This window comes from Suillus discolor (genome assembly GCF_016758755.1).
Source record: "Suillus discolor strain FC423 chromosome Unknown F5147scaffold_55, whole genome shotgun sequence".
Lineage (NCBI taxonomy): Eukaryota > Fungi > Basidiomycota > Agaricomycetes > Boletales > Suillaceae > Suillus > Suillus discolor.
Window position 1 is genome coordinate 114,680 of NW_024541302.1, and position 23,040 is coordinate 137,719.

The window sequence follows — 23,040 nt, forward strand, 5'->3', positions numbered from 1 at the left end:
AACTTTCGTACCAGTAACCATCGCTATGTTTAGATCGCTATCTCCTATCAAAGCGGGCTGTCCGCACCATGGTTACTATCTCTTATCTGTTATCTCTTATCACTTCACCAAGCGGGCTGTCCGCCTTCTATCTTGATACGCACTTACAATCTCCGCTTGAACTCACACTATATAGTTACATAGTGTACCACATGTATTCCTCACTTTAATCTACTGGGTTTTACCTGGAACAAGTCCTTTAGCAAGGTCTCCAACCTTGCTATCTAAGAACCGCTATTCTAAGGAAGTCGCCGATACTTGCCTTAGCCAGAAACCTTTGATCTCTCATCCGAGAGAAGAACCACGTCTGTCTCGCCGAATCTCAGTCCACTCGGACTAAGACAGCTCGACATACCCCAGTCGTAACAGACAGAGGGAATAGAGAAACACCCCTGACCAATGCTACAGATGGTTAGACGATAGAGGGTGAGGGTGTAGAGGGTGAGGGAGTAGACGACAGCGCCCCCGACCAACGATAGAGAGAGAGAGGCAGTATCTGCTATGAGGGTGGAGGATGAGAGGGTTGAGGTTAGCCTGAGTAATGTTTAGACCCTCAAATTGAACGTACCAAATTGACTGCCTCCGAGCCCCTTGAAATGCAGGTCAACGTTATATTCGGCACCCAATTGAGGTGAATGGGAGCGGGAATTGAGACAGAACATGTGGCATGCGCATAGGCGTGACATAATGTGAACGCAAGTTCTTTCAGGTGGAGGGAGTAGTAGTAGACGGGAGCGGGAGGGAGTATAGGCGTGACATAGTGTGAACGCAAGTTCTTTCAGGTGGAGGGAGTAGTAGTAGACGGGAGCGGGAGGGAGTATAGGCGTGACATAGTGTGAACGCAAGTTCTTTCAGGTTGAGGGAGTAGTAGTAGACGGGAGTGGGAAGAGCATAGGCGTGACATAGTGTGAACGCAAGTTCTTTCAGGTTGAGGGAGTACTAGTAGACGCTATTAGAGATGGAGGTTAGTCTGAGTATTGACTGAAAATTGAACCCTTGACGGCGAATTGAACTCACCGGTAACTGCCTCCGGCATCCCTTGAAATGCAATAATGAACAAAAATTTTGAGGCGCCGAGAGGTCGAGAGCCAGGACCCGCATCCGAACAGCATATGCGGATGACAGGAATCAGGAAGTAGACCAGTGCCCAATGAGCAGTATTAGCCGAAGTGAAGGGTGGACAGAGTAAAGGATGCTTTGTGCCAAAGATAAGGTGAAGGGTGAGGGAGTGGTGGATCAACGTGGCCGATATACGCGCAAATATCCTAGTGAGTCTGAGGTAAAATGAACTCACCTAACGACTCGGAACTGCCACCGATGCACTGCAATGCACACAACGTCACCGTTAAAAATGACAACGAAAAATCTAACAGCGTTGTCAAATTTTTATTTCACCCCCCCTCCCGCTCTTTTCGTATCCTGAACATTCATTCAGTTAGCTTCCTGTCCTTGCAATCCAGTATAGCATGTACGCACCTCTTAATTCTCGTGGTGAGTTAAGCATATTATTTTGAAGATTGGCGAGATGGCAGCTTCTCACTGGGCTTGAATAGAGCCCCGAAATGCAAAGAAAAAAGCTATGGAAAAAGCCAGTAAGCAAGCGACTTCGGTCAGGCTTGAAATCAGAGAATTCAATGCTCACCTGCTACTTCAGTTTGGATGCCTGAAAAGTCGGCAAGAAAAGTTCTTCAACAGACTCAAGCACCTCCCAACCCACCGGCGAGTAGGCCACCCACCAAACCACCCACCAAAGCGAAACGACCAGCGCCAAGTGCGGTTGCTCAGATTGACCAGGGTTTGCCTTCAAAACTGAGTACATCACGTATTTAATCTTGAAATCATAGCGATAAGTACTAACTTTGATGGTAGAGCGTCAGCGTACCTTTGTGAACGAGGAATCAGATGATGGGTATGGTTCTAGTGGCCATGGTAGCGACTCAGAGGACTTGCGACCTGAAAAAAATCGAGGTGAGTTATAGATAACAAGGGGTTTGAATCTTACTCACTATGATGATGTGCACCATCCCAGCTGCCCGTCCTAAGAAACTCTGTCGCACTTATGCGATGCGCGATGTGACTGCGATGTTCGACTCCGACGAAGATCTTGAGGACAAGCCACCAAATGGCATTGATACTGATGCCGACTGCGAGGAGAGTGAGGGCGAAGAACCAGAGGCCACTGCCTTGAAGCTCTCAGACGAGGTTAGTAGTTGCACTGGTTTACCTAAGCTGATCCTGCTGATTCTGAGTTTCGGAAGATGCCTTCGCTTGTTCAATCACGTGGCAACTCCTTGAAGCAATCCGCCAGAGAGCGAAAGCAAGCCGAGGAGGTGAGTCCATACTATTATATACTCTACGCTGATACTACAGACTACCTTCAGACTCCAATGTGGCGCGATGTCGACAACGCTGTCTCAGAGTCAGTTGAAGAATCCACTACTCGTGGTGACTCCTTGGAACCTCCCTCCAGCGACATTGAAGTTGTCCAGAAGGTCACCTCTGCAGCTTCTCTCGTTCGAACGGAGAAAGGAAACGTCAAACTACTCGATCAGAACCTGGAGACTCGGCGAGTAGTCCGGGATGCCATTATTGACGCTAAAGGTCACATCATCTTCGTCAATGCTTACCCTGAGCTCGTCGACAAAAACCAGGTATCACTCCAGTCTTTGCTAACGGTGGCCGAGAATCGCGGCATAAAAGCCATCAAAAAACGCCTTCAAACAGATGCTCAGTATGCTGCTCTCCTTGGTAGCTTGGTAAGTCATTCGCATGTCTCGTTTTACGGATTTTTTTTAACTATCATTGCTATTACTTGAGGTCGAGCCCCGGATCCCATTATTGCGGCGTGATCTGAAAGTCGCTGCATGTGCGAACATCGATAGCTACTTCCGTCTCAGCAACAACATAGTCAAGGCAAAAAAACTCATGGAGCAGCACGCATATGTATATGCCTTGAGGTTTGATGTGAGTTTACTCTGTCCCTTCCCTCCTTCGCCAACACCCAGGAGCGGGTTCTTTATCGTATTCCCATATCTTCCCTCCTTCACCAACACCCAGGAGCGGGTTCTTTATCGTATTCCCATATCGTTTCTCCTTCCTCGACCATTCTATTCTCTTACTAACTTCCCTCTTCAACAGTCCAACGACGATGCTTTGCCCATAGGGAAAAAGCCCTACCAGGGTGAACTACTGATTTTTCTGTTACACGACGGAGTCTTCAATGGTGCGAAGTCCATCGGCATCAGATTTTCGGCGCGTTTTGTCGAAATTGCGAGAAACAAGGCCAAACGCCCCGAAGTCCCCATTCCATTGCTGGCGCTGGCGGCAACAGCAGTAATGTCCTTTCCACTAAGCCTTCATGCTGTGCTCATTTGTTTTCAAGATCTACGCGGCCCTTTTCTGGAAGACGCTTGGTTCACCGGGAAAGTTTAACTTTACCGGGAATCAATTCAGTGAAACTTATGTTTTCCATGTCAACTTTCTCGAGGGTTTGAAGAAGGACGCACCTGGAAAGTTTCACTGTATGATGGCTGACATTTTCGAAGCTGTACAGTAAGTTTCGCTGGTGTGGATGGTGCCATTCTGACATGCTGGATACTGACACTACTTGCAGGGCTTTGAAACAGAAGGGCAATGATCATCTCGCCAGTGAGCATCGAAATGCTCTGTCGCTACTCGACTTGGATGGCATGGCCGATGATTAGGTTCTGTAGTCACGGTGCTGATCCATTCCTGTATATTGTGCATTCATTAGGGATTGTACCTAAATTCCTCATACCCTCGTCGTCAGCTGTTTTGCAATTACTTTAATACACATGTTTTAATCCAATATTAGTCTTTTGTTCTTGTAACATTGCCTGGGACGCGTGATCTGTGAACCAACATTTGTAATAACGGCTTCTGCAATTCACCACTATTATGTCTAATATCAGCTAAATCTTGATAATTATCCAACACTGAGGAGGGGGTTAAAAAGTCCTTCTAAACTATATAATCTTCCTAATTCTCCTAAGGCTGCTAATTAGACCTAATTCTTGGATTTTATCAAAGATTATCGAAATTTTTGCCAGGAGGTTTTTCCTGATGAAGCCCATCAGTTCGCTGGAGGTTTCCTGATGGCCTTTTGCCCGATCAACATTCGAGATGACATGCTATTTATAGATAGAGCACTTTTTATTTGTTCGCGCAAGTCACCCGAGTCTTCGCGAATTTCAATTGAGTTGGATAAGTCAACTCATGCGAGACGGTCCTGTCAACCCCTTGCGAGAGCCATCGCTGGCATAGTTCCTGGAATCTCTTCAATCTATGTATAGCGAAACAAGCTGGATTTGATGCTTGCATTTCGGGCCAACATCTACCAACGCGTCATACACGCTCATTAATTTGAAGCCCTGTTACGATGGTTCTTCCCATATGGAAGGGATAGTACGCCATCAGCTGCCTTGTTGACCTAATCCTCCAAAGTTCATTTTGGACTTCTATCTCGTGGTGTAAGCCCATTTTTATACTCAGAAATAGGCACGACTCACGAGATGTGCAGTACTAGTATGCCTGTCGCGATTGATATCAATACCATTCCTCGACATCCACTCCTTCTCAACTCGACTTTGTTGGCATACACAGCCCTTTGCCAGGCTTAACCTTATGGTTCGAAAACTGTTATCTGGGCGTGTCTTCTCGAGATTGAGGGCACCGACCTCCAGCACCTCCTTATAACTCACCACCACTTTCTCCGATCACCATCGATTTGCCTCTCTCTAAAGGCACCGAGTTCAAGGCGGAAGCTGTTTCTGCCATTTTCTCGGCTACTGTCCCTACAGAGAGTACTACAGGCTCAGTCAGGCCGTATCCCACTCCGAAGCTTCAGAAACGACCTCGCAGGGCCATCACGACTGCATCCCCTACACACCCCATGTTTCCACATAAATTCTCCTGATATCTTCCATGGCTAGTTCAACAGCTTCATTTGACTTTCTGTCCCCGCTCTCCATAGTATGTTCATGTCATTCCTAATGCTGAATGATGCCAAGCGCCAACCTTATTCTTAGATTCAACAACACATTCCTTTTGGCGCGACTTCGTTCTGCCCAGCCACGCATCCTGCTGAGTCTTTTCACAGAAGACTACCGTCTCCAGATCCCACTCCACCAAACCTCTACCACACCGTCCTCGAAAAGATATCTCCTGAACAATTCATGCGTTGTCTTCACCTTCTACGCACGTCCCTCCACACCAACCTCGATGCGGTGCGTGGCATCACGCCAAAGCCCAACGGATTCGTGCATACGGTGTTTGAGGCACACAATAACCATCGTGCGCTCATCCTCCGCCCGGACGATGTCTGGACCGCGATCCTCATCCAATTCGTGAGTGAAATGCCGAGTCAGTGCGCACTTTGCAGCCCACGATGGTCGAGAGCAACTCATAGGCCTGATGCGCCGTGCCACCTAAGCTCTCTCTCGACTCTCTCGGGTGTTCCAACTCTCTTAGCTTTCCCAGTTCTCCCGGTCTAGCAAATGCGAGGAGCATCACTCCAACGTTCCTGGCACACCTAGTGCGCCTAACACTAGGGACGCCGGCCTGGCTCTCCCGGTTCTCCTAGCACGCCCGACTCGCGCGACGGGGACTCACTTGACAAGCGCGTAGAGCTGGATTCCAACGGCTCTCCGACGCCCGATGCGCCGTTCACTAGAGACATCAGCCACCTAAGCTCCCTCAGCTCTCCCGACTCTCTCAATTCTTCCAACTCTCTCAGCTCTCTCAGCTCTGCCAGCTCTCCTGACGGACCTGACAAGCGCAGAGAGCTTGACTCCAACGGTCCTAGCAAACCGGTGTTACTAGACAAGCACACGGTGTGGACTCCAACAGCCCTAGCAAACCTGAGTTGCCAAGCAAGCGCGCAGAGTTCGACTCTAACGGCCCTAACAAACCTGAGTTGTCCAACAGGCGCACGGTGCTTGACTCCAACAGCCCCAGCACGCCTAACTTTCCAGACAAACGCTTCCGGGGTCACGATCACACGCACCATTCACTCTGGCGGTCCCGACAAGCCTGATAAGTCCCGATGGGCCTCTATAGGCTGACCAAGAAGCGATCTAACCATGTAATTTGTCCGATAGAGGTACGCTCTTCTCTTTCTGCCTTATTATCCTGCATGACTTTTTACTTGTCAGCTTCAGAATAGAGGGTGTTATATAACCTTAGCGTACTTTCTACTACATTGGGCATGTCAATATAGTTGTTGTTCATCAACGCTGAGCGTACTTTCTACAATCCATACCGGTGCATTCACCCTCAAATCATCACTTAGAGGTCGTCGAACGAACAAAGAATGACAGTGTCGTATATGCATGGAGCAAAGTAAGGCACTATCACAACATCGCTGTCACACATTAATTCAAAATCTGCACCGTCGTGCTGGCGCACTTTGGGACGTACTTTGTTGGCGGTGTGCGGTTGGTTTTTGTCCAGACGCTGAGAACTGTTTCTATAGCCTCTTTCTAACAAATTGAAATCCTACCCAGACCTCAAGGCTTCTCACCCAGTCCCAGGATAATTCTGCATCATACGCCTAAGCTCTACTTCTGGAACCCTCGCCTGAAATTCAATAGCGCATGGGACGTTTGGCATAAACGTTCTCGCGAACCCCATGTCATCCTGTGGCTTCGTAGGATCCAGACTGAGCTGAAAGGCCCAAAGAATAAGAAGCAAATTTATGAACAACGATCTGTAACATTTCAGATGAGATTCAAGAATTTGTGTGGGTAGAAACAATTGTGACCTGTTCGCAACGTGTAGGCCTGGGCATACGCTGGAAGGACGATCAAAGAAAGTGCATCCCACGAGACAGTGCTTACCGCCGACCAAATCCATATACAAAGAATGTGAGATCGTCTCTCAAGCGACCTTGATCGTCAATCCAGCGTTGGGGCTTGAAGGCTTCAGGCTCGGGATAGACTTCTGGATCTCGAGAGATGGCCCTGAGGCGGTGATAATTTGATATGATACCCTGAAGGACATAGACTTACCAGTGGTTGCCGAACACCGTAGTTCCAGCGGGAATGCAATAGTTTTCCTGCCGACGAATGTAAGATTATCCTCTTACGATAAATGATTCAAAAGCACTTGCCCAAATGACATCTTCAGTAGTTCGGTGAGGAAATCCTGTGGGATAGACTGGGTGAACTTCAGTACTGGACGAACCATTCAGAAACTGACCCAAAGGAGTCAGCGGTCTCCATCTCAAAGCCTCAGAAATAAAGGCCGCGAGACGAGGAAGGGATGGTTTATCGGCGAAGGTCGGTGCTTTGGCGAAAAATGAATGATTTGACCGAACTACAGTGCACAATCAAGCTACCTCGCCCCCTTCCGATGACTGCATCAAGCTCGGCCTGCACTTTAGCTTGCTCTTCAGGGAAATGTGCAGCTGCCATTAGCACCGTGCATATCGCCGTAGCAGTCTGTCGCCCCGCCTCAGTGTATACAATCGTAAAAACAGAAAGACGACATACTGTTTCGGTCCCAGCTCCAAAAAAGGAACCAGCAAGATACGCCATCTCCATCTCTGTCAAGTCGTAGAGATGCCCATTTTCTAGAATGTATTTTGAAAACGAAGGACCAATATCCTCATTGCTCTGCTATGGAACAACTCGACAACATGTCAAGATAGGCAAGGCAATGCGTACCATCTGCAGTTTCACACGATTCAGCTGGTCTGTGTGGAGTCGCGTGGTCCTCTGATAATCATCTCTCAATTCTGGCGCATACCAAGGAAGGTATTTGAGCCACGGTATCGAGTCTGCCAAGTAAGCACCGGGGCGCAGGACTGTACGAAATCGGAACATGAGGTAGCGAGCCTCCTTAACTTCGGGGTCAGTTGCAGATGTCGACGAGGTCTTCCCATATGCAACTTTCAGGATCGTCCCTGCGGCACAACTTCCAAGAGCCCGTAAGTCACATACTACGAGACCCCGGCGCCACAGGTAGGAAACCGCTTACGTTACCACATGGTTCTGAAAGTTGCTTGGATCGTCGAGAATGTTGAGGATTAGGGTTCTCGCTTGCGACATCTGCAGAGGTTGATACGTCTCGGCTGATTTGGGCTGGAGATGCGTATGGAGTACTCTGCATCGCATCGAGACGCAACATGAGAGCTGTTTGAGACTTTACAGTATCGCGACGACGAACCTACGCATCCGACGCAGCCTGTCCCCAACACCGCAGAAACCGAGGCTCAGTCCGCGTGAAAGAATTTCTCCAGCAGCAACGAGGCGAGGTCGATCAGCTAGCGTTCTACCCTGCTTCTCCATTATATCCATTGCGGCCTGTCAGGGAGTGTTAAGGTTGGAGATACTAACTTGTCATAAAGGGACTAACCTTGTAGCGGCCGATAATCACCACGTTCTGCATTCCTAAGCGGATAGTAATCAGAGGGCCATACTCGTCAATCCACCGCGTCACAGTAAGAAATGAGCTGATCACAAACGTGATACAATTAGATCATAAAGATGAGGTCGCAGATATGAAACTTTACTCGCGAGGGGGCAGGAGGTGTCCCCGAAGTCTCCACGTTGGAGGAGAAGGTGGGAGAGGAAGGCGGCTATCTGATTTACGAAGGTAAACCCAAACAATCGTTCCTATTACTCCAACACAAGCCGCAACATCGAGGGTGAGCGACGTGGTATCAGAAATGCGCAGGTCAGGGAGCTGTAGCATGATCGATTGGAGGAGTTAGGATGGACCTGATTGAAAGTGCATTTAAGTTGTTTAAATAAGGTTCCCTACGCACATGAAGAGACGGGTACTGTCATATCCTATTACGCATTCCTCCACTTGCACAGCTGGGGATAAAATGATGACTCTGGAAAAATACCATTAGCGGACATACGATGTGCGGAAACCGGACAAGAATCTTCACGACTGCTGTCGGGCGAAGTATCGGTAGCAATCATGAGTCACGATTGGCTTACTCCTTCATGGCCTTGTGCACTGAGTCATATGATGACGACGATGATGTGCGGTGGTGTTAGGCACTCAGGTATAGTGCAGTTTGCTGAGCCTGGAAACCAGACATTTCAAAAGCGGAGATCTCTGTGTACACCTGCAAAAACACTCACAGTCATCAATGTGTATGCACGTTCCAGGCTAATCATATGGATTACGAGTCGTCTCCCTAAATAAGATGGTATGACGTGCGCGAGAAGGCCGGTCGTTGCACCTACAGAGTGTCGCGGTGTTTCTGGGTCAACTAGCCCACATCATTATGAGCCAACATAACTTGTTGAGCAACTTATGACGAAGAGTAGGAAAATCCAGACCTATCGACGACGATGCGAACGGAACGCAGCCGATAGTATGATACGGTAACTCTTTGATATGTGGAAGGTGCAAAGAAGTTTCCCGGGCCGATACAGATATGGCTAAACCATATGAACTGAAATCAGGAATTGGGAAGGCAGATACGGTTTCTGCCACAAAGATGCACCGGGCGAGACCTGAAAGGGTCGATACAAACTGAGAGTCTTGCCAGCATCAGTTATACAAAGAGCGCTGGAAGGCGAGCAAAACACCCACTGTCATATTCTGTTCAACAGAATAACAGTTGCCAGTGACTCCTTCCAAAAGGTTGACTGTTTTCGAAGCTTATGAATCATTGATAGCGCAATAAAGAAAAAAAACTTGGGGTGTCCGAGGATCAGCCAACCACGGAGTATATACTGCCACGCTGCGAGCAAATTTTTTTGGGGTGTAAGGATTGAATTAATATTGACACGTAAGGTAAGGCAGATGTACGGATCCAATCGCAGCCTGGCAGATATCATGATCAATCAATCACTAGCACTGCTCGCCGTGACGATGCATGCATATGCGCATGAGTCACTAGAGCCCGCAACACTCCGGCGGACAAATCCCAGATTTCCCAAGTGCCAGTTCCTAGGCCTGAGGCCTGAACGCTCGGAAGGAACCGGCACCACATATCCAGCCTTCCTCTCTTCATCACGACGCGTAGTTCAGGCTGCCAATTGATAATGGGTGCTTCCAAGGCACACGTTCATAATTGATAATAATCCTCGTTACAGACATGTAGACGCCAGTCGATCCTATTCGCCACCACCACGCCTCTTACTTTCATTGCACCAAAACACGCACATCCACCTATCTTTCTCACTTACAACAGCTAAGTCATTCAGACCCTCATGTGATAGAGGAGAGAGGCAGGACGACAACCAGTAACGATGTATGAACTTCCATGTTAGCATTCACATCATATCTAATCGTTACAGCCGTCCGCTCTCTCGCCTTCGAGGAATGGGTCTCATGAAAGACATTCAGGATCAGTTTTTAATCGTTTTGGCAAGGTGACCAAGCGCTAGACATTACAGATACTCTGAAAACCCCGCTGCATCACCACATCTCCATGGATGAAATCCCGGTCGTATCCATACAACATGACATCCAACTTTACATCTCTGACATGCTGAAAGGCCCACGCAACACATTCAACGATGCGCACTTCAAGGCGCTCGCTCTGAAATCCGATGGTCTATTTGAATAGGCTCGTCTGGCCTGTGAGTACATCAAGGGTACGAACAAAGTGGGCGTGCGTCCGGTGGACCGTTACAAAGCTGTGATTGCTGAGACATCTGAAAAAGGAACACGTCTGTTGATATTATGTATGCATGCATCTTGGGAGAAATCATGCCGGAGGACGAACGAAATGAAGCTATCGCTCAGTGATGGGGCAAGTCCTTGCCTCATTGGAACCACTTCCCATACCTGCGTTAACGGCTATGCGACTCCATTCTTCCGAAGGGACTTGCGATTATGACATGGACCGGGTTCTTGGGCCATTTGGATCCCTTTTGACCGGGCACTTCGGATTTCCATACTCCCATACATCCCCTTCACGCGTTATTCTACGACTTCTTTGTCTTTGTTGATGCATCAACGGTGCATAGAGATCTTGCCTTCACGATGCTTCGGGTCATGGAAGACGGACTTCGCTTCAATATCTGCTCCTTAGAGAATTCGACTTGCCCAACTCTTCCGTCCCTGATTCGGACGGACATCGCATCGTTTCAGGTTCGCAGGACAATATAATCAGGGTGTGGATGTAGTAACCGGCAAGGCATTTGGTACTCCTCTCAAAGGTCACACTGGCTTGGTTCGGTCCGTCGCGATCTGGCTGGATGGAAATCGCATAGTATCTGGTTCAGATGACAGGACAACCAGGATGTGGGATATGTAGGTGGTGGGTGATCCTCTTCAAGGGCACACTGGCTATGTTTTGTGTGTTACAATCTCACACGAAGGGAAACACATTGTATCTGGTTCAGGTGACACAACCGTCCGGGCGTGGGATATAGAGAGCGGCGAAGCATTAGGTCCCCTTCTCCAAGGGCACACCGGCTCCGTTTACGCTGTGACGATCTTACGAAATGGGCACCACATTGTGTCCGGTTCAAATGACAAGAGATATGAAGACTGGTGAGGCAGTGGGTGCCCCTTTCCAAGGGCACACTGGAAGCGTACTGTCTGTCGCAATCTCACCCGACGACAAGCACATTGTATCTGGTTCAGAAGATAAGACCATCCGTGTATGGGATATAGAATTTCTTAACAAATCCCACCTTTCCAAAGCGCCTGCGATATGCTTTTCATCTAACCCATCCTGCGCTCGTCTGTCTGCCTCCTTTCTCCAGGATTCCTCAGCCCCAGTTTCTGTTGTCGCGAATGAGGATGGATGGGTTGTAGGTCCTGACGGACAGCTTCTTCTCTGGATCCCACACAATTTCCACCCAGTGATGTATGTCCCAGGCAACATGCTGGTGATACACGATCGTGCCTCGCAGTTCGATTTGAGTCGTCTTGCGCATGGCACGTCTTGACACGTGTAGGTAGCGGGAGGCTGCTTTGTCTTCGTTATGATACCCTTGTACATCGCGCCACGCACTGCACATGATTCGTACCATACGTGTTTGTCTTGGGCAGGGTTTTCAATTCACTTCGCCACGTACCAGTCGGATTTCGCTAATACACAATGTTTTCAATCAAACTCCGATTTGTGCTAAAACACAGCTGTACATGATGTTGCTCTCTCAGGTCTTACAACTCTCAGTTCTCCCGGTTCTCCCAGCTCTCCTGACGGGCCTGACAAGCGCAGAGAGCTTGACCTCAACGGTCCTAGCAAACCGGAGTTGCTAAGCAAGCATACGGTGCTGGACTCCAACGGCCCTAGCAAACCTGAGTTGCCAAACAGGCGCACGGTGCTTGACTCCAACGGCCCTAGCACGCCTAACTTTCCAGACACGCTTCGGGGGTCCTGATTACACGCGCCTTCACTCTGGCGGTCCTGACAAGCCTGATAGTCCCGATGGACCTCTATAGGCTGACCAAGAAGCGATCTAACCATGTCATTTGTTCGATAGAGGTACGTTGTCCTCCTGCGTGATTATACTGCATGATTTTTTACTTTTCAGCTTCAGAATAGAGGGTGTTTTATAACCTTAGCGTACTGTCTACAGGTACATTGAGCATGTCAATATAGTTGTTCACCAATGCTGAACATACTTTCTACAATCCATACCAGTGTATTCACCCTCAAATCATCACTTAGAGGTCGCCGAACGAACAAAGAATGATAGTGTCGTATATGCATGGCGCAAAGTATGGCACTATCACAACATCGCTGACACATTAATCTGGCTGTTAGTCACTGTTGGTACCGCCGCACTGGGGGCGTACTTGTTGGCGCTGTACGGATGGTTTTTGGGATGTTCCTGTGTCTGTTCATACCCCAGCAATTCTTCTCCAGACGTTGATACTGTTTCCATAGCCTCTTTCTAACAAATTGAAATCCTACGCAGACGTAAAGGCTTCTCACTCAGCCTCAGATTAATTCTGCATCATACGCCTAAGCTCCACTTCCGGAACTCTCGCCTGAAATTCAATAGCGCATGGGACGTTTGGCATAAACGTGTTTGAGAACCCCATGTCATCCTGTGGCTTCGTAGGATCCAGACTCAGCTGAAAGGCCCAAAGAATAAGAAGCGAGTTTATGAACACCGATCTGTAACATTTCAGATCAGATTCAGGAAATTATGTAGGTGGAGAGAATCATGACCTGTTCGCAACGTGTTGACCTGGGCATGCCCTGGAAGGAAGGACGATTAAAGAAAGTGCATCCCACAAGACAGTGCTTACCGCCGACCAAACCCATACACAAAGAATGCGAGATCATCTCTCAACCGACCTTGATCGTTAATCCAGCGTTGGGGCTTGAATGCTTCAGGCTCGGGATAGACTTCTGGATCTCGAGAGATAGCCCTGAGGCGGTGACAATTCGATATGTGATACCTTGAAGGACACAGACTTACCAGTGGTTGCCGATTACCGTAGTTCCAGCGGGAATGCAATAGTTGTCCTGCAGACAGATGTAAGATTATCCTCACAACGAATCGTTCAAAAATACTTGCCCAAATGACGTCTTCCATAGTTCGGTGAGGGAATCCTGTGGGATGGACTATATGAACATCAGCACAGGACCGACCATTCAGAAACTCACCAAAAGGACCTAACGGTCTCCATCTCAAAGCCTCAGAGATGAAGGCCTCCAGACGAGGAAGGGATGGTTTATCGGCGAAGGTTGGTGCTTTGGCGAAAAATGAATGATTTGACAGAACTACAGTGCACAATCAAGCTACCTCGCCCCCTTCCGATGACTGCATCAAGCTCGGCCTGCACTTTAGCTTGCTCTTCAGGGAAATGTGCAGCTGCCATTAGCACCGTGCATATCGCCGTAGCAGTCTGTCGCCCCACCTCAGTGTATACAATCGTAAAACATAGAAAGACGCCTTACTGTTTCGGTTCCAGTTCCAAAAAAGGAGCCAGCAAGATACGCCATCTCCATCTCTGTCAAGTCGTAGAGATGCCCATTTTCCAGAAGGTATTTTGAAAACGAAGGTCCAATATCTTCATTCCTCTGCTGTGGAACAACTCAGACATCACGTAAAGATAGGCAAGGCAATGCGTACCATCTGCAGTTTCACACGATTCAGCTGGTCTGTGTAGAGTCGCGTGGCTCTCTTATAGCCGTCTTTTAATTCTGGCGCATACCAAGGAAGGTATTTGAGCCACGGTATTGAGTCTGCCAAGTAAGCACTTGGGGGCAGGACTGTACGAAATCGGGACATGATGTAGCGAGCCTCCTTAACTTCGGGGTCAGTTGCCGATGTCAGCGAGGTCTTCCCATATGCAACTTTTAGGATCGTCCCTGCGGCATAACTTCCAAGAGCCCGTAAGTAACATACTACGAGACCCCGGCGCCACAGGTAGAAAACCGCTTACGTTATCACATGGTTCTGAAAGTTGCTTGGATCGTCAAGAATATTGAGGATTACGGTTTTTGCTTGCGACATCTGCAGGGGTTGATACGTCTCGGCTGATTTGGGCTGGAGATGCGTATGGAGTACTCTGCATCGCATCGAGAAGTAAGATGAGAGCTGTTTTAGCCTTTACAGTATCGAGACGACGAACCTACGCAGTCGACGGAGCCTGTCCCCAATACGACAGAAACCGAGGCTCAGTCCGCGTGAAAGAATTTCTCCAGCAGCAACGAAGCGAGGTCGATCAGCTAGCGTTCTACCCTGCTTCTCCATTATATCCATTGCGGCCTGTCAGGGAGTGTTGAGTCTGGAGACGTTAACTTATCATAAAAGGACTAACCTTGTAGCGGCCGATAATCACCACGTTCTGCATTCCTAAGCGGATAGTAATCAGAGGGCCATACTCGTCAATCCACCGCGCCACAGTAAGAGATGGTCTGATCAGAAATGTGATACAATTAGATCATAAACATGATGTTGTGGATATGAAACTTCACTCGCGAGGGGGTAGGAGGTGTCCCTGAAGTCTCGAAGTTGGAGGAGAAGGTGGAAGAGGAAGGCGGCTATGTGATTTACGAAGGTAAACCCAAACAATCATTCCTATTACTCCAACACAAGCCGCAACATCGAGGGTGAGCGACGTGTTATCAGAAATGCGCAGGTCAGGGAGCTGTAGCATGGTCGATTGGAGGAGTTAGGATGGACCTGATTGAAAGTGCATTTAAGTTGTTTAAATAAGGTTCCCTACGCACATGAAGAGACGGGTACTGTCACATCCTATTACGCATCACTCCACTTGTACAGTTGGGGATAAGATGATGGCTCCAGACAAATACCATAAACGAACATATGATGTGCGGAAACCGGACAAGATCTTGTCGAATTTCCGCGACTGCCGTCAGGCGAAGCATCGGTAGCAATCCTGAATCACAACTGGCTTACTCCTTCATGGCCTTGTGCACTGGCTATGAGTGTCATCTTTAACACGGGCCGAGTCGTATGATGCCGACGATGATGTCCGGTGGCGTTAGGCGCTCAAGTATAGTGCAGTTTTCTGGAAACCAGAGGTTTTAAAAGCGGAGATCTTTGTGTACACCTGCAAAAACAGTCACAGTCATCAATGTGTATCATGCACGTTCCAGGCTAATAATATGGATCACGAATCGTCTCCCTAAATAAGATGGTATGACGTGCGCGAGATTCTAGGCTGGTTCGTTGCACCTACATAGTAACATAGTGTCGCGGTGTTTCTGGGTCATGTGATTGCGACGTACAAAGTCGAAAAGTTTACCGTGGCCAATGATATAGCTGACCATATCTTTATCGTAGCCGCAGCCCACATCATTATGAGCCAACCTAGCTTTTTTTCGAAAAACAGAGCGGACTTATGGCGAAGAGTAGGAAAATCCAGTCCTATTGAAAACGATGCGAACGGAACGCAGCCGACAGATACGGTAACTCTTTGATATGGGAAGATGCAAAGAAGTTCCCTGCGCCGATACAAATATAGCTAAACCGCATCGACTGAAATCAGAACTTGGGAAGACAGATACCGTTCCTGTCATAAAGATGCACCCCGGCCGAGACCTGAAAATACCAATACAAACCTGAGAGTATTGGCAGCATCAGTTATACAAGGAGCGCTGGGATGCGAGCAAAAACACCCACTGTCATGATATTCTGTTATTGACTCCTTCCAAAAGGTTGACTGGAATCATCGATAGCGCATTACAGAAACAAACCTTGGGGTGTCCGAGGATCAGCGAACCACGGTGGCACAGACAGATACTGCCACGCTGTCACGGTGAGGAAGAACTTTTCGGGTGTAAGGATAAAACGTCGGTATCGCCGCTTAGACTCGTGACCAGTCCTAACCTATGAGGCAAGCCATCGATAGACGGACTGGTAAAACTGGGTTTGAATTTGGATGTCGAGCGGATTCGCAGGATAACGTGACCTTTAGCGAATGAAAAAACCAGGTTTTTTCAAGCTGTAGCATAGAATACAAAATAAACAAAATAATTTTCATTATTGATGCAACCTACACTTGCAAAATCAATGGACCAATCCTCCATCATCCAAGCCTTTCATGACACTTCCCTCAATGTGTTGGATTGATTTGCACGTGATTTAATTAAAGAGCGACTCCCTACTGACTATGTTCAAATGCTCAATAATAGTGACAGAACAGATGCACTACGAGCATGCTTGATCATCTATGTTCTGACAGCAACACTTATGGTTCTGCATCAATTGGCCGACATGTGAGTTGCTTTGCACGATCGAGACAACATGCTGCAAGCTTACATCAGGAAAATCTAGATGAGAATATAGGGCTCTGTAGCCCTGTCGTCATCCCCCCAATCTGTGGAGCAATGCTAGTAGCTCCCGAGGCCTCTACAGAGCGCTACGACATACCATGTAACATGAGAGTGACAAAATATATTTGACATAGCGCACCTGTATGTAGCACGATGTAGTTCTACAAATTCCACCTGCTCTACTGACACCTGCATAATCTGAATGGCCAATCATGAAACAAACACTGACGGACTCGGATTTCCAATCAACATCAGACAAAGCATTATATTTCAATAGTGAATTACTTATTCTTAGGGATATGCACGGGTATGGGTAACCCGTGCGGGTCACATAATACAGTAACTTATACCCGTCTCAGATGGATAGCCCAGCTTGACAATGCACATAATTCAGTACTTTATTTCTGATTTAGACGGACAGCCAAAGGTTGAAAATCTCCCCAGTTAGACGGGCCATCCTAGGTCGGCCCATATGCAGATAGGGCGGGTGGGCCAGCCATGAAGGCAATCCTTGGTGGTGACAGGTGGGCCAACATGATACAGCATAATTATGAATTATTTGTAGGCTGGGGTAATAGTCAATAGACCAGTGGGCCAGCCATGGAAGGACCAGGAGGGATACAGAAGAAGCATGCATTTATACGTTGGGCCAGGATGTGTGCTGCTGGGGTACCGGCTGGGCTCAAAAGTATTCTTGGACACAGGGAATGACAGCCCATCATACCCGGTACAGGCGGATGGGCCCAGATATGGACCCAACCATTCCTAGGTCCTCATCAATGATGGTTGGGCTGTCGTACCCGAGACCGGTGGATGGGCCCACCAATGATGCTGTTGTACCGGCAGGTGTAGACCCGACTAATACCTAGGTCCTCATCAATGATGGTTGGGCCGTCATGCCCGAGACCTGCAGATAGGCCCGCCAATAATGGGCAGGCAGTTGTACCCGGTACTGGCATACTGGCGGATGGGCCCAGATGTGGACCTGACAATCCTCAAAGGTCCTCACCAACTTTGTATCTGAGACTGGCTGACAGGCATGTCCTCCGTTAATGATGGGTAGGCTGGCGCCTGAGGCCGGCGGACGGCACCAGACCAATGGTGTGCATACCTGATTCGCATCGGTATGGCGTCTCAGAACATATAGCACATCTGAACAGTTTCATTCCCTTGTGTGTGCAATATATTACGTTCACATCCGGTCCTTGATGGCGGATCTTCCAGATACAGACGTCAATGCTAGTTTGGGCACTCTGGCCGACACAACATCACTTTGTATTGAACTTGCATGTGCAGTCGGTTGGTTCAGCTACTAAATTTATACCACAACAGAGATCCGGTATCATTCGGGCACAACTAAGATCAACTTATCCGACATGGCAGATAAGATGCGATCAAATCGGTCCGCCGAATGGGAGTGGCCGGAGCGTCCGCACTCTGAGCAGCTGGTGCAGATTACTGATCCCAACTTCCACACCCGTCAGAGCCGACATATTCCATGGTACTGGTTGAGATACCCGGGTCTTCATCAACAGAGCCATGTCGGGAGCTGGGCGTTCGGGTGCTAGTGGGATTGATATGAAGTAACCATTACAATCGTGTAAGAACTAAAGTATATTGCAAAAATGCGCGGGGGTGTCAGTGCAGAAAGGATGGATTTGTTGTGATGGAACAGCGATGAGATGGAATGCTAAGTTATAGTATAGATGGGGGTTGCGGAAGGGGCAGGAAGTAAAGTTGAGCCATCCAAGGTGGGCCCATATGCAGATAGGGCGGGCGGGCCTGCCATGACGGCAATCACCGGCAGTGACGGGTGGGCCATTGGTTTATGGGAATGGAGTAAATTTGTCTAGGTAGGCGGGCAGGCCAACATCATATAGTATAACAATGAATTGTTTGTCGACTGGGGTAGTAGTCAATACAAGGGACCGGTGGGCCAGCCATGGAAGGGCTGGGTGGACCCCAGAACTGCATGCCCAGTACCAGCAGCTGGGCCCAGAAGTATTCTTGGATGGGGAATGACCGCCTGTCATGCACGGTACAGGCGGATGGACCCAGATATGGACCCGATTATCCCTAGGTCCTCGCCAGCGATGATCGATCCATCGTACCTGGGGCCGGTGGATGGGCCCAGAGAACTGAACCTCATCCCAGCCAATGGTGGGCAGGCTATTGTACCTGGTATCGGCGGATGGCCCAGATGTAGACCCAACCATTGTTGATGAGGACATCGACGACGGTTGGGCCTTCATATCCGAGACCCACTGATGGGCTCAGAACCCAACTGCATTGCTGCCAACGATGCGCGCAGGTCGTTACACGCCGGTTCCGGTGGATGGGCCCAGATGTGGACCTAACAATCCAAAATGTCCCCAAGGCGCGTCGTTGTATCCGAGACTGGCTGACAGGTGCATCCTTTATTATGATCAGTAGGCTGTGGCGCCCAGGCCCGGCTGACGGTCCAAGACCATGGGATCAGATATCTTACACACCAACTGACGGGCTGTAATACCCGGATACAAGCTATCGGAACCGAAGGAAATCGGTTGTAATGGGTCTCGAGACTATATTGGCAAAACATATGCAGGTAGTCCAAGCGATCTGGATTGGTGGGTGGATCCGGGTCTTGCCGTAAATAGATCTTGCAATTGATGACCGATGCCGGTAATGCTAAATAACACTTTCCGGCGTGGCAGCACCTGCATGTATGGTCAACTGGAAGCTGTTCTGTTCATATGAGGAAAGGTGAGACAGGGTGATGTAACTATGTGAAGTTCAAATGCAGTCTGCTGGGCTTCCAGCGATGCTTGATGGAACCGCTGGATGCCATGATCGCACATATTCAGGAGGGTCATCAGCAAGAGTAATAAGACAACAGTGAAATTCGGGAATGGTGCGGAAGTGGATAATCAATTCATGTGAAGGATGGCCTAGTAGCAGTATTACCCTACAAATGGGGTCCGGATCTACAAACTAGATGCAAGTGCCGGAAGTCAGATATATAAGCATTTTTGGCTTCATGTGGCCACGAGCCTGTACTTCAACCGTCTTATGAATCGGCCTCCGGCATGTGCATGTTCGGTAGGCATCAAGCTCTATCCCGGAGGCAGCTGTAATCCAAGGAGAAATCACCAAGACATTGCAGGCGCCTCCAAATATCATATCGGTATCGGTCCCTCTACAAGGGAGATGTCTACATATCATGGTCTTTCACAAACTGAAAGAGGTCGATGATTCAGAGTTGGTCAAGTGAAGGACAGTACATGACAGAAGAGCTAACTTATGTTGAGTCGCCAGTCAATCTGCCATGGATATGCTGGAGGCACAGTTATGGAAGGAAAAGTCTCTGCTACCTAAACAATCCACCGGACTATACATATTCAGCTTCCGTAGCATTCATGCAGAGGCAATCAGAGCTGGCTGTTTGGGAGGGAATACATCGCGCGGTGCTGTTACATAGATTACAGCGGGTGTTACCATCTAAGAGATGCGGATAACACTTGGTATGGGTATCAGAAAAATGGGAATACACCCCACGGAGAATCAAACCTTGAATATTTGCAAATGCCGGACAAAATTGCAAAGTCAGATAGATGAATTCATATGGGCGCATGTTCATTCGGTTGAAAGGCGCATAGGACAACAATCGAACCACTTGTAGATAAACTGCTGTTACCTCAGTTCCATGTGCTATTATTGTTGCCAGTGGTGTATTGCAAGTAGTCCATCCCAACTGTTGGTGTATGGATTCTTGGCCACAAATGCCTGGAACAATTGTGGAACCGCTCTTGGACACAATACTGTTACTCCCGGTCCACATTTTTGCATCCACAAACCACATATTTCAAGAAATACCCACAACCACATCCATGTAAATCCAGACTTGTCAGAATTTCACAAAGTTAGCTTTCCATATTCACCGCATTCATTACATTCATCACTACCATATCTTTGCTTCCAGAAACAATCATGACCGTACCTTCTGAGCAAGCTAACCACACCTTAAACATTACATTGGCCGCCCTGCAATCGCTCATGAAGCGTTGCATCAAGAGGGCGATCCCAAGGCCTTGAGGTTATCAGATGAGATTGCCCAGCATGTGGTAAGTCTGTCTGATCTTGCCCTTATTTTTGTCTACATGAAACTCATACATTTAACACAGGCCAAGGACTTGAAATTGTATGGTGGGGACGCCACATCATTCTCACTGCAGCTGCTTTCTTTTGCTGCTGTTGTGAGAGAGAACTCAAGGGGTGGCGCCTTCGAGAGTGTCCCCGACTGGACCTCCATTACAAACGACAACCCGCGCATCAAGAGCCACCTGCGCTTCGACAAGACCGTGGATTATCTCACACCTTCCTCATTCAATGATCTTGTCATTGCCACCACAGCAACCGCCAATCCCCCTACTGTCCTCGCAATGGCAACCGCCATCGTCCCACCATCGGCACAATTGGGCTCGCCATCCAAGCCATCCCTCACAGCGTCGGATATCCTTCCTGGGCCAGAACAGGAACTGAAAGGATCATCGGACCTTCGGAAGGAAAAGGCCGAGGACCCTCCTGTTCCAATCCACACTCCCGCCGATCCGCTGGCAAAATACAACCTCTTCGTGGCCAGAACTAAGAAGAGGAAGGCTGCAGAAGATATGGATGCCGCTGTTGCGGTAGCCAAGACCGAATTGCCTTCTGCGTCTGAAGAGCCGGTAAAGAAAAGGAAGATCACATCAAAACCCATTTCCAAGAAGGAATGGGGTTCGGATGATGATATCGCTACTCCATGGAAGGTATGTCTTGTCTGCATGGTGTTGAACACAAGCTGATAAATTTAAAGCATTCCATTCGCTATCACCCCCGGCAGTGCGACAAATGTGCCAAATTGGACATTGCCTGCATTGTCCTCCCCAACAAGAAATTTGGACACATGCGCCTCGCCTGCGCAAATTGCGACAGCATGAAGATAACTTGTGCAATCGACAGCATTGGTGTCCGGCAGAGGTTGCAAGCGAAGGTAGCAAAAGCATCCTCTGACCCGCCCAAACAACCAAAGGCTTCGAAATCCTGAGCTGTCTCTAACACATGCGTGACGCGTCTTTCTCGCTCGCAATGGAGCATAGTTCAACATGAAGGTATGTCTTCCCATCTCTTCGGAAAGAGTTGAGCTCATGGAGATTCTCAGAGGAAGAGAAAAAGTTGATGGACATCCTTCCGGGTCAGGCTCACATGCAACCGGAAGATGCGCAATCACTTGCGCCCACCAACCTGCCGGAACCAGAGCCCACTGCAAGAGAAATCTTACAGGGCATCCAGGACCTCGGTAGGAGATTAGATCTCCTCGCTGCCAATGAGCGGGTGGACGCTTTGGAGGTCAGAGTGGGTTCAATGGAGACAAACCTGCTTAAACGGTTGGATGCATTAGAGCAACGGCTAAACGCATCTGATGCCCGGTGGAAATCTTTGGAATCTTTAGGATAGATAGAAATTTTCAGTATGACTTACAAATACCGACTAGCTACATAGAATGCATCCGATGGACTCCCTCATGTACTATAGATACTCCGGAGGACTTTGTACTATTATATTATTGCATGTTCAGCCTGGTGCTGCTTGTGTATCCGGGTTCAATTTATTAAGTCCACGGACATTATGTATATAATGCAGCTGCACTTTCCTTCATGTCAATCCGATGTTTGGTAATGTTTTTTTTGAATATCGCGATGCACCTCTGATGATGGTTGCGGGTCGGTATTAATCAACTCGCCATCCATATGGTGCATCCCTCTGACATGTAAATCTGTGTTATATAATGGCACCACTTTATTTTGACTGAAAGTATCTGACAAAAATCGTATTTACATCAGTTCTACCGGCAAGTGCAGCGAGACTACAGTTGATGAGGGCGTAAGCTGCACAATGAGCGCAAATGACCGTGATACTTGCCGGATGGCACCTGTGCATATTTATCCGATATCATCTCGCATCATACCCGGAGGGTGCATTCGGAAGTGAGTTTTGATGACCCAGCCATGCCAGCAGGGAAGACATAATATGTAGTTGTATGGAGGCGGCAGTGTAACATGGTCAGACCGCCGCCACGCAAACCGTTACACCAAAAGGTGAAATACTGAAAGCTTATGTTTCAGTATCAGCGACGGTATATGTACTGATTATGAGAACTCGGGTAAGCCAGCATGCTTACAGGCAGCTATGTAGTATACCAGCCACAGGCTTGTGTTCCTGCATCCAAATTCCCAAGCCATCCTGTGACCCGAATACAATACTTGCTTGCTTACCTG

At 48.4% G+C, this 23,040-nt stretch overlaps 8 protein-coding genes across 8 annotated transcripts; 4 read left to right on the forward strand and 4 right to left on the reverse strand.

Moving 5' to 3' along the window:
* Positions 1-302: 302 nt before the first annotated feature.
* On the reverse strand, positions 303-725 carry F5147DRAFT_777076 (uncharacterized protein; the record flags this gene model as incomplete). Its single annotated transcript, XM_041441934.1, has 3 exons — positions 303-346; positions 395-535; positions 608-725. 3 exons carry the CDS (start codon positions 723-725, stop codon positions 303-305), a joined length of 303 nt encoding a protein of 100 aa, XP_041289428.1.
* Positions 726-1,505: 780 nt separating this feature from the next.
* On the forward strand, positions 1,506-3,830 carry F5147DRAFT_762934 (uncharacterized protein; the record flags this gene model as incomplete). The annotated part of the gene is made up of 11 exons (XM_041440606.1): positions 1,506-1,530; positions 1,593-1,631; positions 1,694-1,834; positions 1,909-2,007; positions 2,069-2,241; positions 2,298-2,369; positions 2,421-2,795; positions 2,857-3,003; positions 3,178-3,372; positions 3,422-3,591; positions 3,653-3,830. 11 exons carry the CDS (start codon positions 1,506-1,508, stop codon positions 3,741-3,743), a joined length of 1,527 nt encoding a protein of 508 aa, XP_041289429.1. The 3' UTR covers positions 3,744-3,830.
* A 1,153-nt stretch (positions 3,831-4,983) lies between these two features.
* Positions 4,984-6,122, forward strand: F5147DRAFT_777078 (uncharacterized protein; the record flags this gene model as incomplete). The annotated part of the gene is made up of 4 exons (XM_041441935.1): positions 4,984-5,031; positions 5,088-5,405; positions 5,539-5,631; positions 5,679-6,122. The coding sequence occupies 4 exons, from the start codon at positions 4,984-4,986 to the stop codon at positions 6,120-6,122; spliced, it is 903 nt and encodes a 300-aa protein (XP_041289430.1).
* Positions 6,123-6,576: 454 nt separating this feature from the next.
* F5147DRAFT_582320 (cytochrome P450) lies at positions 6,577-8,754 on the reverse strand (the record flags this gene model as incomplete). Its single annotated transcript, XM_041431648.1, has 12 exons — positions 6,577-6,766; positions 6,821-6,850; positions 6,897-7,019; positions 7,068-7,114; positions 7,217-7,344; positions 7,397-7,499; positions 7,551-7,676; positions 7,725-7,974; positions 8,038-8,163; positions 8,227-8,363; positions 8,416-8,512; positions 8,573-8,754. 12 exons carry the CDS (start codon positions 8,752-8,754, stop codon positions 6,577-6,579), a joined length of 1,539 nt encoding a protein of 512 aa, XP_041289431.1.
* A 2,651-nt stretch (positions 8,755-11,405) lies between these two features.
* F5147DRAFT_839268 (uncharacterized protein) lies at positions 11,406-12,365 on the forward strand (the record flags this gene model as incomplete). Its single annotated transcript, XM_041444203.1, has 2 exons — positions 11,406-11,845; positions 12,158-12,365. Exons 1-2 carry the CDS (start codon positions 11,478-11,480, stop codon positions 12,363-12,365), a joined length of 576 nt encoding a protein of 191 aa, XP_041289432.1. The 5' UTR covers positions 11,406-11,477.
* A 552-nt stretch (positions 12,366-12,917) lies between these two features.
* Positions 12,918-15,102, reverse strand: F5147DRAFT_640308 (cytochrome P450; the record flags this gene model as incomplete). The annotated part of the gene is made up of 12 exons (XM_041433027.1): positions 12,918-13,108; positions 13,163-13,192; positions 13,243-13,365; positions 13,416-13,462; positions 13,563-13,690; positions 13,743-13,845; positions 13,898-14,023; positions 14,073-14,322; positions 14,386-14,511; positions 14,575-14,711; positions 14,764-14,860; positions 14,921-15,102. The coding sequence occupies 12 exons, from the start codon at positions 15,100-15,102 to the stop codon at positions 12,934-12,936; spliced, it is 1,524 nt and encodes a 507-aa protein (XP_041289433.1). The 3' UTR covers positions 12,918-12,933.
* Positions 15,052-16,259, reverse strand: F5147DRAFT_710793 (uncharacterized protein; the record flags this gene model as incomplete). Its single annotated transcript, XM_041438289.1, has 5 exons — positions 15,052-15,169; positions 15,276-15,308; positions 15,367-15,519; positions 15,715-15,912; positions 16,137-16,259. Coding segments are annotated over 2 exons (267 nt in total), but the record flags the coding sequence as incomplete, so codon positions are not given.
* A 3,972-nt stretch (positions 16,260-20,231) lies between these two features.
* On the forward strand, positions 20,232-22,219 carry F5147DRAFT_655618 (uncharacterized protein; the record flags this gene model as incomplete). Its single annotated transcript, XM_041433997.1, has 7 exons — positions 20,232-20,357; positions 20,468-20,615; positions 20,786-20,847; positions 20,908-21,531; positions 21,606-21,755; positions 21,862-21,873; positions 21,926-22,219. 7 exons carry the CDS (start codon positions 20,232-20,234, stop codon positions 22,217-22,219), a joined length of 1,416 nt encoding a protein of 471 aa, XP_041289435.1.
* Between the last annotated feature and the right edge of the window lie 821 nt (positions 22,220-23,040).